This window comes from Xenopus tropicalis, chromosome 8 (assembly GCF_000004195.4).
Source record: "Xenopus tropicalis strain Nigerian chromosome 8, UCB_Xtro_10.0, whole genome shotgun sequence".
In the NCBI taxonomy this organism is placed as follows: domain Eukaryota; kingdom Metazoa; phylum Chordata; class Amphibia; order Anura; family Pipidae; genus Xenopus; species Xenopus tropicalis.
This window is the reverse complement of record NC_030684.2, coordinates 128,049,735-128,064,373: the sequence shown is the minus strand read 5'-3', so window position 1 is coordinate 128,064,373 and position 14,639 is coordinate 128,049,735. Positions and strand designations below refer to the sequence as shown.

General features: G+C 41.7%; 1 protein-coding gene across 3 annotated transcripts; it reads left to right on the top strand.

The window, feature by feature from the left end:
* The first annotated feature begins 8,551 nt into the window (after positions 1-8,551).
* LOC100496031 lies at positions 8,552-14,387 on the top strand. Of its 3 annotated transcripts, none has more exons than XM_002941659.5 (5): positions 8,552-8,722; positions 9,053-9,065; positions 12,141-12,473; positions 13,120-13,371; positions 14,271-14,387. In XM_002941659.5, the coding sequence occupies exons 1-5, from the start codon at positions 8,627-8,629 to the stop codon at positions 14,342-14,344; spliced, it is 768 nt and encodes a 255-aa protein (XP_002941705.2). In that variant the 5' UTR covers positions 8,552-8,626; the 3' UTR covers positions 14,345-14,387. The 3 variants fall into 3 exon arrangements, with proteins under 3 accessions (XP_002941705.2, XP_017945213.1, XP_031746568.1); XM_018089724.2 differs by lacking the exon at positions 9,053-9,065 and adding an exon at positions 9,599-9,926 and having other exon boundaries at positions 8,606-8,722; XM_031890708.1 differs by adding an exon at positions 9,599-9,926 and having other exon boundaries at positions 8,652-9,065.
* The last annotated feature ends 252 nt before the right edge of the window (positions 14,388-14,639 follow it).

Below are 14,639 nucleotides of genomic sequence, written 5' to 3'. Positions count from 1 at the left end.
TTCCAGAAGTACATTAGACTTATGAGATCCAATAAAATGCACAGAAAGAGACTCGAGTTGTCTGAGGAGAACAGGTCCTAAGCAAGAGAAGAGAAAGAGAGTCATGAAACAGAATGTAGCACAACAGCAACGGATTCACTGATTCAGCTTAGATTCCAGCTTACCCCAAGGATCTCTGCTATGTTCCATTTATTCTCTGTGTCAGATACAGATGGGAAGTCCTGCAATAAAAGATTAGGATTTCGTTAGATGACTGGGCACTGTGTTACTATAAGCAAATCAGTGATGCCAATAAGACCAAATGGTATGGAACTGAACCTGTGTATACATATAAATCCCATGCAATTAATGATGACGTTTGGGTACCATTATATCCTATGGGAAAGCTTGGCTTAGCCTACACCAGCGGTATAACTACAGAGGAATCAGACCCTGCAGTATTATTTATTATTGCTGTGGGGCCTAGTTATATCTTGTTACCCCACTGGCCTACATGAGTGATGTGACTGGGGACTCGATTATCAGATCCCACCATTATTAGTTGGTACTTTTGGCAGTTGGCTTTGGGCAGAGAGAAGAATGGCTGCCATGTCAATGCATAAGATGTATCCCAGTGCTCCCACCTCTAATCCATGGCTACAAAATATAGATACAGACTTACAGCATAGATAGTTTGCCTCGGGGTCATCGGCTGAACCAGTGTGGGGAATTCCTGTACTAATTCCACATCAGGGTGACTTTCCTTAGTTGATAGACTGGCTGGGCAGGACTCATCAGCTATAAGGTTGATCCGATAATAAGATTCGTCATTCCATGAACAAGAAGGTTGAGTTGAATAATTGATAAATTTTTCCTGTAATAGAAACGCACAGAGATAAATATTTCACATAGATTTTCTATTGCAAACTTTGATTACAATAGAATATATAACAGAACTATCTCTAATGGCTGGAAACCAAATCAATATACTCCAAAATACAAAAAACCCAACTTACTTTGAAAGAAGCTGTCAGTAAGAGCAGCGCAAGGACTAGCGACCTCATGGTGGCACGAAAATCACTTTCAGTTATTTCCGTTATTTGCTTGGAAATACACTGCAGGCAGCTGCCAAAATAAAGGAAACACATAAAGTGTCTGAAAAGGAATAAATGAGCCCCTGTTAGTGCCCGTTCCATACTAACTAATAGTGCCCAAGCGCAACTGCACCCAGAATTCCCAGAGTTAGAAATCATTGTTATAGTATTATGTAGCTGTGTATAACTTTATTGCTACAAGAACACGCAGCGCTGTACAACCTTACTTATTGTACAGCACTGCGGAATATGTTGGCACTTTATAAATAAATGTTAATAATAAATGTACAGCAGCACACACAGGGAGGGCATCTATTATAATAAATACAATAAATAAGTATAAACACATGAGGTATGAGACCCAGCAGGAAGGAGGTTCCTGCCCCATAGAGCTTTATTATTATTAACATTTATTTATAAAGCGCCAACATATCCCACAGCGCTGTACAATAAGTGGGTTTCATACATTGGACATACAGAGTAACATATAAAGCAATCAATAACCGATACAAGAGGTGAAGAGAGCCCTGCCCAACATAAATGCCGGTAGATGTCAAAAATAAATAAAATGAAAATGATACACGTACTGCCATGAGTATGTCCCTATTGTAATAACCATAAAGCATAAAGCCAAATGTCAATGAATGGATAAACGAGTGAGTAAATATACACAGAAACCTAAATGTACTACTAGTGAGTAGTAATTAGAGCAGGTACAGATTCCTTGCTCCCAAGCTGAGTGTTCCCTTCCCCTGATGCACATACTGATGTGATGCTTCTTCATGGGGATAAAGTGCAATAAAACATGTGATTATATTAATATGATTCAATTGCACCATTGAAGTGCACAATAGTCACTAATATGAGCATATATATATTTATTACTGTGACTACCAGAACACCACATACTGTATGCTTCCGATGTGATTCTAATTTATTACATGTAACTGTGCATCTGATGTTTAAGTCCATATTGGGACCTTTATAAGGATATAGTGTAAAAATTACATGTTGTAATAATATGTAATAATTATATGTTGTAATACACGACTTCTAGTGATGTGGGGGTGGGCCCTGTTAGCTTAGCACTATATGGCTGCTGGGAATATGAGGGGAGCAGTGATTTGTGTGTGTGTGTGTCTCATTAGGGAAGGACTTGTCTGTGCGGGATGGGGGGGCATCAATTTGATTCCCTGACTATAACTAGGCCCGGGCCCCGGGCTCACAGCAACACCCACCCTGTTCCTCAGGTGGAAGAAAAAAAGGAAGGTGCCACCCCTTTCCCAGCACTATACCAAAGTGAGGCAGGAAGTGGTCACCATCCCTGCTAGCCAATAGCAGACAGATTTTAATGAACTCACTTAGATACATTCCCTTCTGCCCAGCAACTAAGGGAACTGAACCTGTAGGGATTTAAACCATAGGGGCCATTTAACCCTATGGGTCCCTACAGTAACTTACAGCATGTAGGTCATAAACAATGTGTCTGAGATACCATTGTAAAGGGTGTGTTCCTCACTTGAACCTTTACTCGCCCCAGACCCAGTGTGTGTGACCAACATAAGCGCCAGGCTATCCTTAAATATTTATGGGTGTTCACCAGAATTATAGAACCATGTGCATTATGTGGGAAATGGAATTCCCTTTTCATAGACACCAAACACATCAGGCCTAACCCATATTATTTTGGTTTTATCAGAATATGAGATAATCCCACAATGGATCATCATAACACGGGAGTGTTTGGAGTCTGTGGGGAGCCCTAGCTACAAGCTAATGACTGGGCGCCATGATTTTTATCTTTAGTAAAAAGTATTTATTTTATGGGCCCAGAGAAATATTAGCTAAGAATCTAAGAAGAAACAGACCCCACTATAGCACAAGTATGATAATTTGGTTACCTTGTTGAGTAATTCTGGCTCTTCACACCTCGCCAGCCAGCCCGACTTCAGTGTCACTTAGGGTGTATTTGTGAATTACCCCCTACTATGAGGGGTTTCCTTCAATTGTGGATTCCAAGCAGACTTCTAAATTAAAAATTTAACCCCTTACTGCTGGGCCTAACATGACACCCACACAAGCACGTCGTTTCACCTTCCATTCTAGCATAACCGCTACTTTACTCGCCTCACGGGCTTTCCCTTCACAAGCATTAATTGAAGGAAAAAAGCACGAAAACACATTCATTAGTGGTTTATTTAACTATTTCTGCAGCTGAACCCATATTGAAACCGCTACTGCGACAACTGCGCAAACTGCTTCCCATTCTACGTGACTCTGCTTTAATAGTGACAGCCAGTGTAGCAGCTCCAGGGGCGGGGCCAGTGCAGCAGTGCCGGGGGCGGGGCCAGTGCTTGTAGTGCGCTACATGGCCGATGAGTTGTTGTATTACACGGAAGCTATAGGCCAGTGGTTCTCAACCTCCCTAATGCCATGACCCTTTAATACAGTTCCTCATGTTGTGGTGACCCCCCAACCATTAAATTATTCCTAAGACCATTGGAAATATGTGTTTTCTGATGGTCTTAGGCGACCCCTGTGAAAGGGTTTGACCCCCAAAGGGGTCCGGACCCACAGGTTGAGAACTGCTGCCATAGGCAGTCAGTATACGTGTTGATACTTTGATTCACCGGTCATGGCCTTGTAGTCTCCCTTTCTCACCACAAACCCAGCTGCCTGCAAACTGCTACACAAACTTTCCTTCTGCTTGTTGTGCCGCAGGGAGGAGGCAGCTGTAGCCAATGGGAAGTTGGTGCTGCAGTCAGGTGGCACACACGGCGCAATGCTGAGGCTGTCCGGCAACATGTTGATTGAAATAAAGCTGTTATAAACCCCTTGTTTTTATTCTCTATTAGCACCATCCTGTTAATAATAAGGCAAACACGGGAAGAAAAGCAATATCCATTGAAATCAAAGATGTGCAGTGCAGGCAGTATTTAGTGATTTCTGTAAATAACATTAACCTTATTCTACCAGCGTTGAAAGTAGAACATCAAGCACTCCGGACGCAAGGAATCTGCTAAAATCGGAACTTTATTTCTTCATGTTTAAAAGCAAAGAGTGCCTGACGCGTTTCGTGCGTTCAAAGCACTTAATCATAGGCAAACTCCAGCAAACATAGGTGACTTTAAATAACGGAAATAGTGTGACGTAAAGGTAAAAGTGAAGATAAAGACCACACCCTCTCCCAATTCTTAAAAAGACATACATGAGAAATAAACAACAACAGATCCCCTCTAGCAGACTCCAGTCATAAATGAAACCCCATAAAGGGTTAGCAAATTATTTAAATCCAGAAACAAATTAAGTTTCATAGAAAACATAATTCATGTTTAAAACGGTCAAAATACATGATCAATATTAATACAAATAAATAAATAATTAAATAGAGATAAATCATTAGTGCAAAAGAATATTCCATGGGTACGTATTTGACAAGGCGGGACTTCATATTTATTAAAAAGTACTAGGATCGAATCAGCGGGATAGATTAAAGGACTTCATATTCAATAAAAACTAACTATCAAAATTAAACATAACTAAACGTAACAACTGACATCAAATACTGAGTTTAAGCCAGCAGGATAACGAGTGTTAAGAACAAAAATCCATTTAATCTCTAAACGTAAAAGCCTGGAAAGCCTATCTGAATCCCTTTCATCAGGCAAAGCCCTATCAATTACCTGTATCTGCAACATAGAAGCATTTTATAAGTATGAAATGCCTAGCCACTGGACTACTTTCATTACTGGAAACTATGTGCCTAATATGTTCTCGCATTCTGTTTTTTAAAGGGCGAGTAGTGCAACCAACGTACTGAATGTAGCAGTTCGAACAAGTCAAAAGATAAACCACAAATTGTGTATTGCAGTTCGCATAGAAAGGCATATCAAAAGTTTTTCCAGTAGTGAAACTATGGAAACTAGTAGATTGCTTAATGTAAGCACATATCACACATTTTCTCGCACCACAGATGTAAGTTCCTTTTATTTCTAACCACATCCTTTTTTCTTTTTTAGGTTGTGTGAGTAGGAGAAAGGGCGTTGCCTAAGGTTGGAGCCTTTCGCACTACAACTCTACATCCATCCTGCAAGACTGCAGCCAGATCAGGATCATTATATAATACCGGAATGAGACTGTTGACAATACGCTTAATCCTATAAAACTGATTACTAAAACTTGTAACAAAAATTGGTATTGCTCTCCCTGTATCCATCCTGTTTCCATTAAAGTTGTGATTCTTATCTTTATTGTTATTATTTTTGACCTTAGTCACATCTTTGTTGTTTCTGCCCATAACTTTCACTCTATTAATATTGCTAAGCAGATCTAGCCTCCTGATGCATAGGGCTTTAGTAAAGGCAACAAGTAAAGATCTGTGAGTATAACCCCGATCAAGAAATCTGTCTCACAATAAAAGGGACTGTTCCACGAATGCACTATCTGTGCTACAATTTCTGCGTAGGCGGATAAATTGCCCCAAGGGAATGCCTTTAAACAGATGGCCTGGGTGGCAGGAATCAGCCCTCAAGAGGGAGTTACCCGCACAAGCCTTTCTATAAACAGAAGTTTCAATCTTGGAGTTTTCAATAGTTAAACTCAAGTCCAAAAATGAAATAGTGTGATTGTGAAACTCACAAGTAAATCTCAGATTAAGATGATTAATATTTAATTCTTTTACAAAATGAGTGAATTCACCCTCTGACCCCTGCCAAATAAACAAGAGGTCATTGACATATCTTTTATATAAAATAATTTTGTGTGCATAATGAAATGTGCCTCCATAAATGTGGGACTCTTCCCACCAACCCATATATAGGTTGGCGTAAGTGGGTGCAAACTTGGCACCCATTGACGTCCCACATTTCTGGAGGTAAAAAGTGCCATCGAATTTAAAAAAATTGTGTGTGAGCAAAAATTCTATTGCACCCAAAATAAAATTCTTAGTGACTCCATCATACGTACTATACCTCTCAAGGTGATAAGAAACAGCCCGTAGCCCCCTATCATGAGGGATACAGGAATAAAGTGATACAACATCTATAGTGGCCCACGCAAAAGTGCTATCCCATTTTACATTTCCTGTAACCTGTAAAACATGCTTAGTGTCTTGTACAAATGAAACTAACCGTTGGACAAGAGGTTAAAGATACAGATCAATAAATTCAGATAACGTCTCATTAAGTGAACCTTTCCCAGAGACTATTGGTCGGCCTATAGGGGGACGTTCCTTTTTATGTACCTTTGGCAGATGATGGAATAATGGTATCCTAGGATGACTTGGTACCAAATAGTCCCTAATCTTTGCTGAGAAAATACCACTGGTGAAGCCCGCATTTATGAGACTGATTAAAATCTCTCTAAAAGCGTTTGTAGGATTATTGGTTAAAGGCTGGTATGTGGATTTATCAAGAAGTTGTCGCATCGCCTCTCCTTTATAGGTCATACTATCTAAAACCACCACCATACCTCCCTTATCTGCATTTTTTATCACCAATGAATGATCCTCTCGCAAGGATCTTAAAGCCTGACGTTCCTTATTAGTCAGATTCGAATGGGAAGATTTAACTCTTGTTTCTGCCTTTAAAGTTAATAACTTCTGTTCAACAAGTTCCTGAAACCTATCTATCACATTCCCTCTACAGTGTATAGGGTAAAAATCAGACCGGATATGCAATTTCTCATTTAGAATTTTAGAATTAATTCCAACACGACATGAGTCAATGCCCGATTCATACTGAAGGGAAAGTAAATCATGAAGACACTGCTCATCCTTAAAGAGGAGATCCGTGTTCATGATATTTGAACTCATAGTATCGGGCGTTTCAAAAGAAACCACAGTATCGTCATTCTCACTTGATATACGGAGGGACTGTGATGATTGTGAGACAAGCCCAACATCACTACCCTCATCATTAATCATTTCACTTTTATAATATTTCTTTAGAGCGAGTTTGCGCACAAACCTGTTTATGTCAATCACTGTCTCCAAGATATCAAAATCCCTAGTGGGGGAAAAAGATAAGCCTTTCGCTAGTAAGGTATGTTGCGCGTCAGTTAGCTTGAGAGGTATAGCATACCCCCCAACTGTCCCGCTTTTCGCGGGACAGTCCCAGTTTTTACAGCGCGTCCCGGATAGTTGAATGAATGTCCCGCATTACGAAAATGCAGAACATTCATTGAACAACCCAGGGACAGCGGGATGCGCTCGCTGGAGCCGAGCGCTCAGGCTCCGGCTCGTTCCGTGGCTCCTGCTCCTTATGCGGCTCCTCTAACTGTTGCGCCTGTGCGTACGTGTGACGTCACACGTACGCACGGGCGTAACCTTATAAAAGGGCCTGTCGCCGCCGTAGAAGGAGCCGCATAAGGAGCAGGAGTCTCAAGAAGCAGCATCTATGGGGGGGGGAGCACTTTGTATTGGAGGTACTCTCTATGGGGGCAATTAGGGGCTACTGTGTATAGGGGCACTGTGTATTGGAGATACTCTCTATGGGGGCAATTAGGGGCTACTGTGTATGGGGGGTACTGTGTATGGGGGACACTGTGTATTGGAGGTACTCTCTATGGGGGCAATTAGGAGCTACTGTGTATGGGGGGGTACTGTGTATGGGGGAAATTGGGGGCACTGTGTATGGGGGCATTGTGTATGGGGGGGTACTTTCTATGGGGGAAATTGGGGGCACTGTATGGGGGCATTGTGTATGGGGGGGTACATTCTATGGGGCAGTGTATGGGGGCTACTGTCTGTCTATGGGGTCAATGGGGGGCACTGTCTATGGAGGGCATTGTCTATGGGGGTAAATGGGGCACTGTGTATGGGGGGTACTGTCTATTGGGGCAAAAAAATGAATTTTAAAAATGGGGTGTGGTAATTGGGGCGTGGCCACAGAAGTGGGCGTGGTCAAAAAATTGCCGTGCTGCGCGCACTAAATCTTTTTGTCCCTCTTTTCATTTTTCAAATGTTGGGAGGTATGGGTATAGCACGTATGATGGAGTCACTAAGAATTTTGCAATTTACATTATTTATATATATATATATTTTTTTTTTTTTAAGTTTCAGAGCTGTTCTCTTTCCATTCTGAAGGCTGCCATTACAGGAATGGACCAGCAGGCGGCGATGTTGCTACAAAATTCATTCCATTAGCGAGGGGAGAGGAGGGAGTCACTCCGTCTCTTTCCTTTCTCTTTCGATATTACCTCCCCCAGACCCAGAAACAACTTAAACTGCCCATCCTATTTACTGTCACTATTTTATGGATCGTTTCCACTGCTGGAACAGCCATTCTGCCATTACATAAACAATAACTCATATCAGCAAACGTGAAAGGACAATATTATGTCTTTCTTTCTCTATTCCCTTTTTTTATCGACGTTCTCAAATATGGCAACAGAGGGCGTTTCCTCTCACAATGTAGTTCATTGGGCAATAGAAACTCCGCCTTTTCTGCTGCCTGCAATTTGGCGGGGGCGGGAGGAGTGATATAAACCTGTCGGCATTTCCGCGTTCGGGGAATAGTTTTGTATGGGGTTTGCGGAGTGAGTCTGTAACTAAAATGGCAGGCTCTGGCGAATGGAGGACTCTAGTAAAGACTAAAAGCCCCAGGGAAGTCAGTGAGAGCGGAGATAGCAGGGAGCGACATCAGCAGCAGGTATTATGGCGAGGATTTCTTTATATCACTATGCAGCCGCCTGGCATTTGGGGCCGGGTGTGGTACCAGGTAAGGGGGCGGGGCACGATAGGGAGTTGCAGTGAAGCTGTAGGTAAATCATGTCTCAGGCTGTAACAGCTTAGATAGTCCGTTGCTTAAGCACTGATTCCGCCAAGGAATGTTGGATTATGATTGGCTATTAAGCACCCACACCTTTCAAGTTTATTCCCTGAGACTGAGATATAACCAGCAGTTTCCCATGTTGTGTGAAGGAATTGGGCTGCTCCCTGTAACTCCTTCTCTGTGATTTCCAACATGCTGTTCCCCCAGCTCAGTACAACAGGTAAGAACCTTTATACTAATAGCGTGGGACCCACCAGCGTTACTGTTAACTGTCACTGTTAGCAACTTTCTGATGAATTTATTAAGCATTTTTAGTATCTTCAAAGTTATGTGTAAATAAATGTTGAAGGAAGCAGAGGTTGTAAGAACTACCAAACCCCTAGGCGTATGGGTCAATGCTGTCTAGAAGCTGCAATACATATATCTCCCACTAGATGTCACCACTGGGTTAAATATCTGTGCATAATGTAAAGTTTAGGCTATTTCTGAACTGGTTAGCTACACATCCGTGCGCATTACTTCTGCCCTTGCACAGTAACCCACACAATAGTCAGCCCGTGTAAGGCTGCCGTTGCTTTCAATGCAGGTCACTGGTGAACCCCACACAATCACGTCGTTTCACCTTCCAAGGGATTCCATTCCAGCATAACCGCGCCACTTTACCCGCCTCACAGCTTTCCCTTCACAAGCATTACTTGAAGGAAAAAAGCGCGAAAACAGATTCATTAGTGTCCCATTTCGCTATTTCTGCAGGCGGAACCACAATGGAACTACTACTGCTGCGCAAACTGCTTCCCACTTCAGCTGACTCCGCTTTTATAGTGACAGCAGAGTACCGGGGGGCGGGGCCAGTGATGCGGGCCGGGGGCGGGGCCAGTGCTTGTAGTGCGCTAAATGGCCGATAAAATGTTTTACACGGAAGCGGCATCCACACCCATTAAGCACCCACACCTTTCAAGTTTATTCCCTGAGACTGAGATATAACCAGCAGTTTCCCATGTTGTGTGAAGGAATTGGGCTGCTCCCTGTAGCCCCTTCTCTGTGATTTCCAACATGCTGTTCCCCCAGCTCAGTACAACAGGTAAGAACCTTTATACTAATAGCGTGGGACCCACCAGCGTTACTGTTATGTATTTATAATGTGGCAGCGTTGCGCAGCAAAGTCGTCAACCCAGAAAAATAATTTTTCCCAGTAATAAAAAAATAGATCCCAGCAACTTTTTGATATGAATTTATTAAACATTTTTAGTATTTTCAAAGTTATGTGTAAATGTAATTGCTGTTGAAAGCAGCATTTGCTGAACTCCTGGTTGTGGCTTTGTAACCCCTATTTGGCTGTATCACAATATGGAAGGCGCTAACACTATTAAAGTGTGGTCTAACCTTGAGCCAATAACAGGGTATATGTTAATGCCAATAATGATACAGGGGTCTTTGCCCAGTAACAGGAAAAGAAGTGTAGGGCTTAAAGCCATAGGGATATTAACCCTATGGGTCCCTACAGCTTTTTTAACAATGTTGCAAAACCCAGTCTCCTCCAGCACTACAGCTCTATCAGGCTGCGGCCTTGTGTTACATTGTTTCAAATGCCAGAGCCCCCAGGGCAGAGGATAGAAAAAGACAGACACTGCTTTTAATAGTAGTTATATAAATAACTGAAAAACCATTACAAATTTGTAATAAATGTATATTGCAGAGTTGCTTAAAATTGTTTTCTTTTGTTAAGAGAAAAATAGTTTTTTGAGTTGACTTGTCTTTTAATGGGTGTATATTTTGAACATACAGAATAACATGCAAAAATAACCAATAACTGATACAAGAGGGCCCTGCCCAAAAAAAGCTTGCAGTCTAATGATCACTGTAACCAGTGCCTGAGATTTAAGGTGGCCATACACATAAAGATCCGCTCACCAGGCTAATTCGGTCATTTGGCCTCAAATTAGAGCACCGTTAATAGGTGCAATCGTTCGGGGACCACATCAATGAGCTGATGCGGTCCCCGATCCGACTAAATTTTTTAACCTGCCCGATCGATATCTGGCCGATTTCAGGCCCCATGTCGGTCGGGCAGGCCTGTCGTTTATGCCCCTACACGGGCCGATAAGCTGCCGAATCAGTCTAGGGGGCCGATATGGGCAGCTACAATTGGCTCGTTATGGCCACCTTTACTGAATGTAATGTTTACTTAGAATTTTACACTTCAGCGGCACTGCTCACAATAAGAAAGTGTTGATATTGGTGGAAAATGATTAGGCGTGCGACTATAACACTTTTCATGTTGCTGAGGCTTAATTGAAAGCAGACGGCAGTTATGAAGATCTATAATAGAGGTCCTGAATAGGAATACACAATATAAAGTATGTTTAATAATACATTTTGAAGAATCTTTGTCAAACTGTTTTTATTTGCTGGGGGTCAGTGACCCTGACATGAAGTCGGCACTTTCAGTTGTACTTTTTACAAACACAATAGACAACTGATAAAGGTTGAACAAAGCAGAGGTTATAAAACACTACTAGAACAACCTAAGAGCCATGCAGAAAATAAATGATATTGCAGCTCAAATTTTTGTTGATACTTTAATTTATTTGTGGTGAATTTGCTCTTTAGTTGACAGTGTGGATTATATGCAGTATGTAGCAATAAAGTTAGCGATTGGGCCATGTAGAAGATAATGCAGTTATATATTTAAATGGCAGTAGCTAGAATGGAAAAAATAAGATTCTAGGGATTGGGGTTAAATACAAGTGGAGTCTCCTTGGACCTGGGTGACTGGGATAATTCGCTAAACTTAATTCACAATATAAAATGGAAATGTCATGGCTACAGCAGGGGGTCTCAGATATTATACCTTTGCCAATATGCATCACCCCTGGCTTCAGTCTCCTTCATCCTCTGCTACTGCATATAAAAGGGATTATTTACTCTGTGCAGAAGAAAAATTGCCACAAGTCTACGTACTTTGAAATGTATTGCAGAGACTTGTGTGAATCCCATTCTGCCTGCATTTGGCATTGCCGTATTGATGAGGGCCGGGCAGGGGGAGGCAGGTAGACAGAATGAGGCTGGACCCTGGATAGAAGTGCTCTCTGCATGGGTACGAGGGGTCACGCTTTTGCACCCTTTTGTGAACTTGCACAAATGACCCCTATAGTCTGTTATTGTTTTCACAAACTCCCTTCCCTGTTTCATTCTCTTCTGATTTCTCCTCCTCTTATTCCTATAAAAGGTAGAATAAGGCCTTAAACAAGAAAATGGCAGGAGATAAATAATAATGCCCTTTTTTGTTTCCCAGTTTCCCTGTTTCTCTTTGTTCCCTCTGCCTGGGCACTGATACATCAGATAGCAGCAGTTTCTTCAAACCTCAGTCTTTGTGGACTTACGTGTGAGAGAGATGGCATTTACACACTGGACAAAGTACCCAATGTTGGAATCCTGGAATATGCTTGTCGGGACAAATATAAGAATTTCAATAAAGCTTACAAGGGCAGAGCTCGCCTGGATGAATCCTCTGGCTGCTGCATTATTAGAGATGCCCAAAAATCTGACAACGGCGACTACTTTTTGGAATTCCATGAATATGGAAAAAGAAAACAGCTGGTCCAGACTACTGCATATGTGATTATGTGTAAGTACTGTCTACTGTTATTCAGCTATTAAAAATGTGCAGTTTGTTGGGACAGGTGGGGGTAGGATGAGTATCAATAAATGGTTTTTATCCTATTCAGTTTGTGTAAATTGATTTAAAGAGATACTGTCAGGATTTTTATGGGGTACTTTTTATTTCTAAATTACACTGTTTACATAGCAAATAATTCACTCTACCATTTAAAATGTTATTCACCACACAAGGAATAACCACACCGAATTCAGTCAGTCAGTTGGACAGAGCTGGTTTAGACTAATGTCCGATGGAGAGATTAAGTCACTCGCGATAGATCTCTAGTACCACGGGCTACTAATCTCCGAAATGTCTTTTCATTGGCAATAAAGGAATCACTGGTGGAAAGGCCTACACATTGCTTCAGCTTTCCAGAATTTCCTTCTGAATGAAACTTGGAGCGACTTCGGAAAACTGAAGTGATACATAGGCTTGTTCACCAGGGATTCCTTTGTTGCCAGTGGAAATGCATTTTGGAGAGATAAGTCGCCCGTGATAACAGAGATTTATTGTGGGCGACATTAGCCTTAGACTACAAGATCTGTTATTTATATATTGTGTGTGTAATGTTTATATTTAATTATTTGTCACATTTCCTTGTTTCCCTCCCCAGACCCAGTGTGTGTGACCAACATAAGCGCCAGGCACAATGGAGAAAATGTGAGTGTGAGTGTTTCCTACAGTGGGGAAGAGGCGACAGTTGTGTGGGCATGGAACGGGGAAGCCCTGCCTGAGAGACACCAGCTGAGTGACAGTAACAAGACTCTCACTGTACCCAGTACTGACACCGGCACATTCACCGCCCTTGTCTCCAACCCCGTCAGTCACAGCAGCGCTCACTATAACCTCACACTCCCGGGTAAAGGTGAGTTTTGTGCTTTGCTGCTACTGTAGACACAAACAAGGCCCCAACAATGGCAAAGTAGAAAACTTGTGGATTATATACACATATATACATTTTTTATTTATTATTATTCCACAACTAGAAGTTTTGACCCCATTTCCACCACCCCAGTGGCCTGTATGAGGTAAGGGGACATAGGTCAGGGAACCAGATGAGTGCATATTTATTCATTAGGACCCAATTCCTGGACTTGTAGGCACTGGGATTTTGTACGTCGACTCCACTCCTCAGAAGCAGATTTTGATGTCTGCAATAGATACATAAACACATTCTGAATGTTGGAGCATTTTTTCTGCTTTATTCCAAATACTCATGTGCCACTGTACCGCTAATTATGCAGATATTTTTTTTCCCATATGGGAGAAGCCAGTGTTATTCCAAGGGTATCCTCATCCGAATCATTTCAGACATTCAGTGAACATGCCCTTTAATAAAGACCATCAAAAATGTGTATAGGAAAAGGCTTTTCTCTCTGTTTCTGGGATATATTGTGTGTTTGTCAGGCAGCAGTAATTGCTATATGTAGAGTACACCGAAAAGCAGGCCTTCAGTCTAGGAGACTATTTGTCTTTTTGGAAGTCACCCCTAGACTAAAAGATTCCCCCAGAAAGGAGTCGCTTCAAGGAATCCATCCCTTTGTGTTACTTATACTGCTAGAGTTCGGGAGGAGTTTATACTCGCTGTAACACTTTGGGAAATGGGGGTGCCTAAGGATATGTGGCCCCAATAGAGCAGGGCAGAATGGCCATCTCCAAATGATTACACCTTGACCACTCTCTGATTATATTTATTTTTCATATGCTTTTGGCATCACCCTATTTATCTGTGACAAACATAACATTTTTTGTTTTGCATTTTAGAAGCGGAATTGCAATCTCAAGCTGGGACGATCATCGGAATTATTACTGGATTTCTGCTGCTGATTTTAAAGTGATACTGACACCAGAAATTAAATCTTTTTTTTACATCTATCATAACATTGTCTTTGCAAGAACTTTATTATTTTGCCATAAAAGTATTTGCCTGATGTGTTTACATTACCTGTCTGATTCCCTATGTTCTTCTATAAGGGGGTGGCCATATTTGTCCGTTTGCATTGGAAGCTGTAACTGACAGGCTAAGAAGGGACAGTCAGGTTGGCAAAACAGTCAGGTTTAGGAACTTCAAGTAACAATTACTTACAAAAGCAAACCTGTCAGCGGAAAACCGTCAACATGACTTATAGGTAA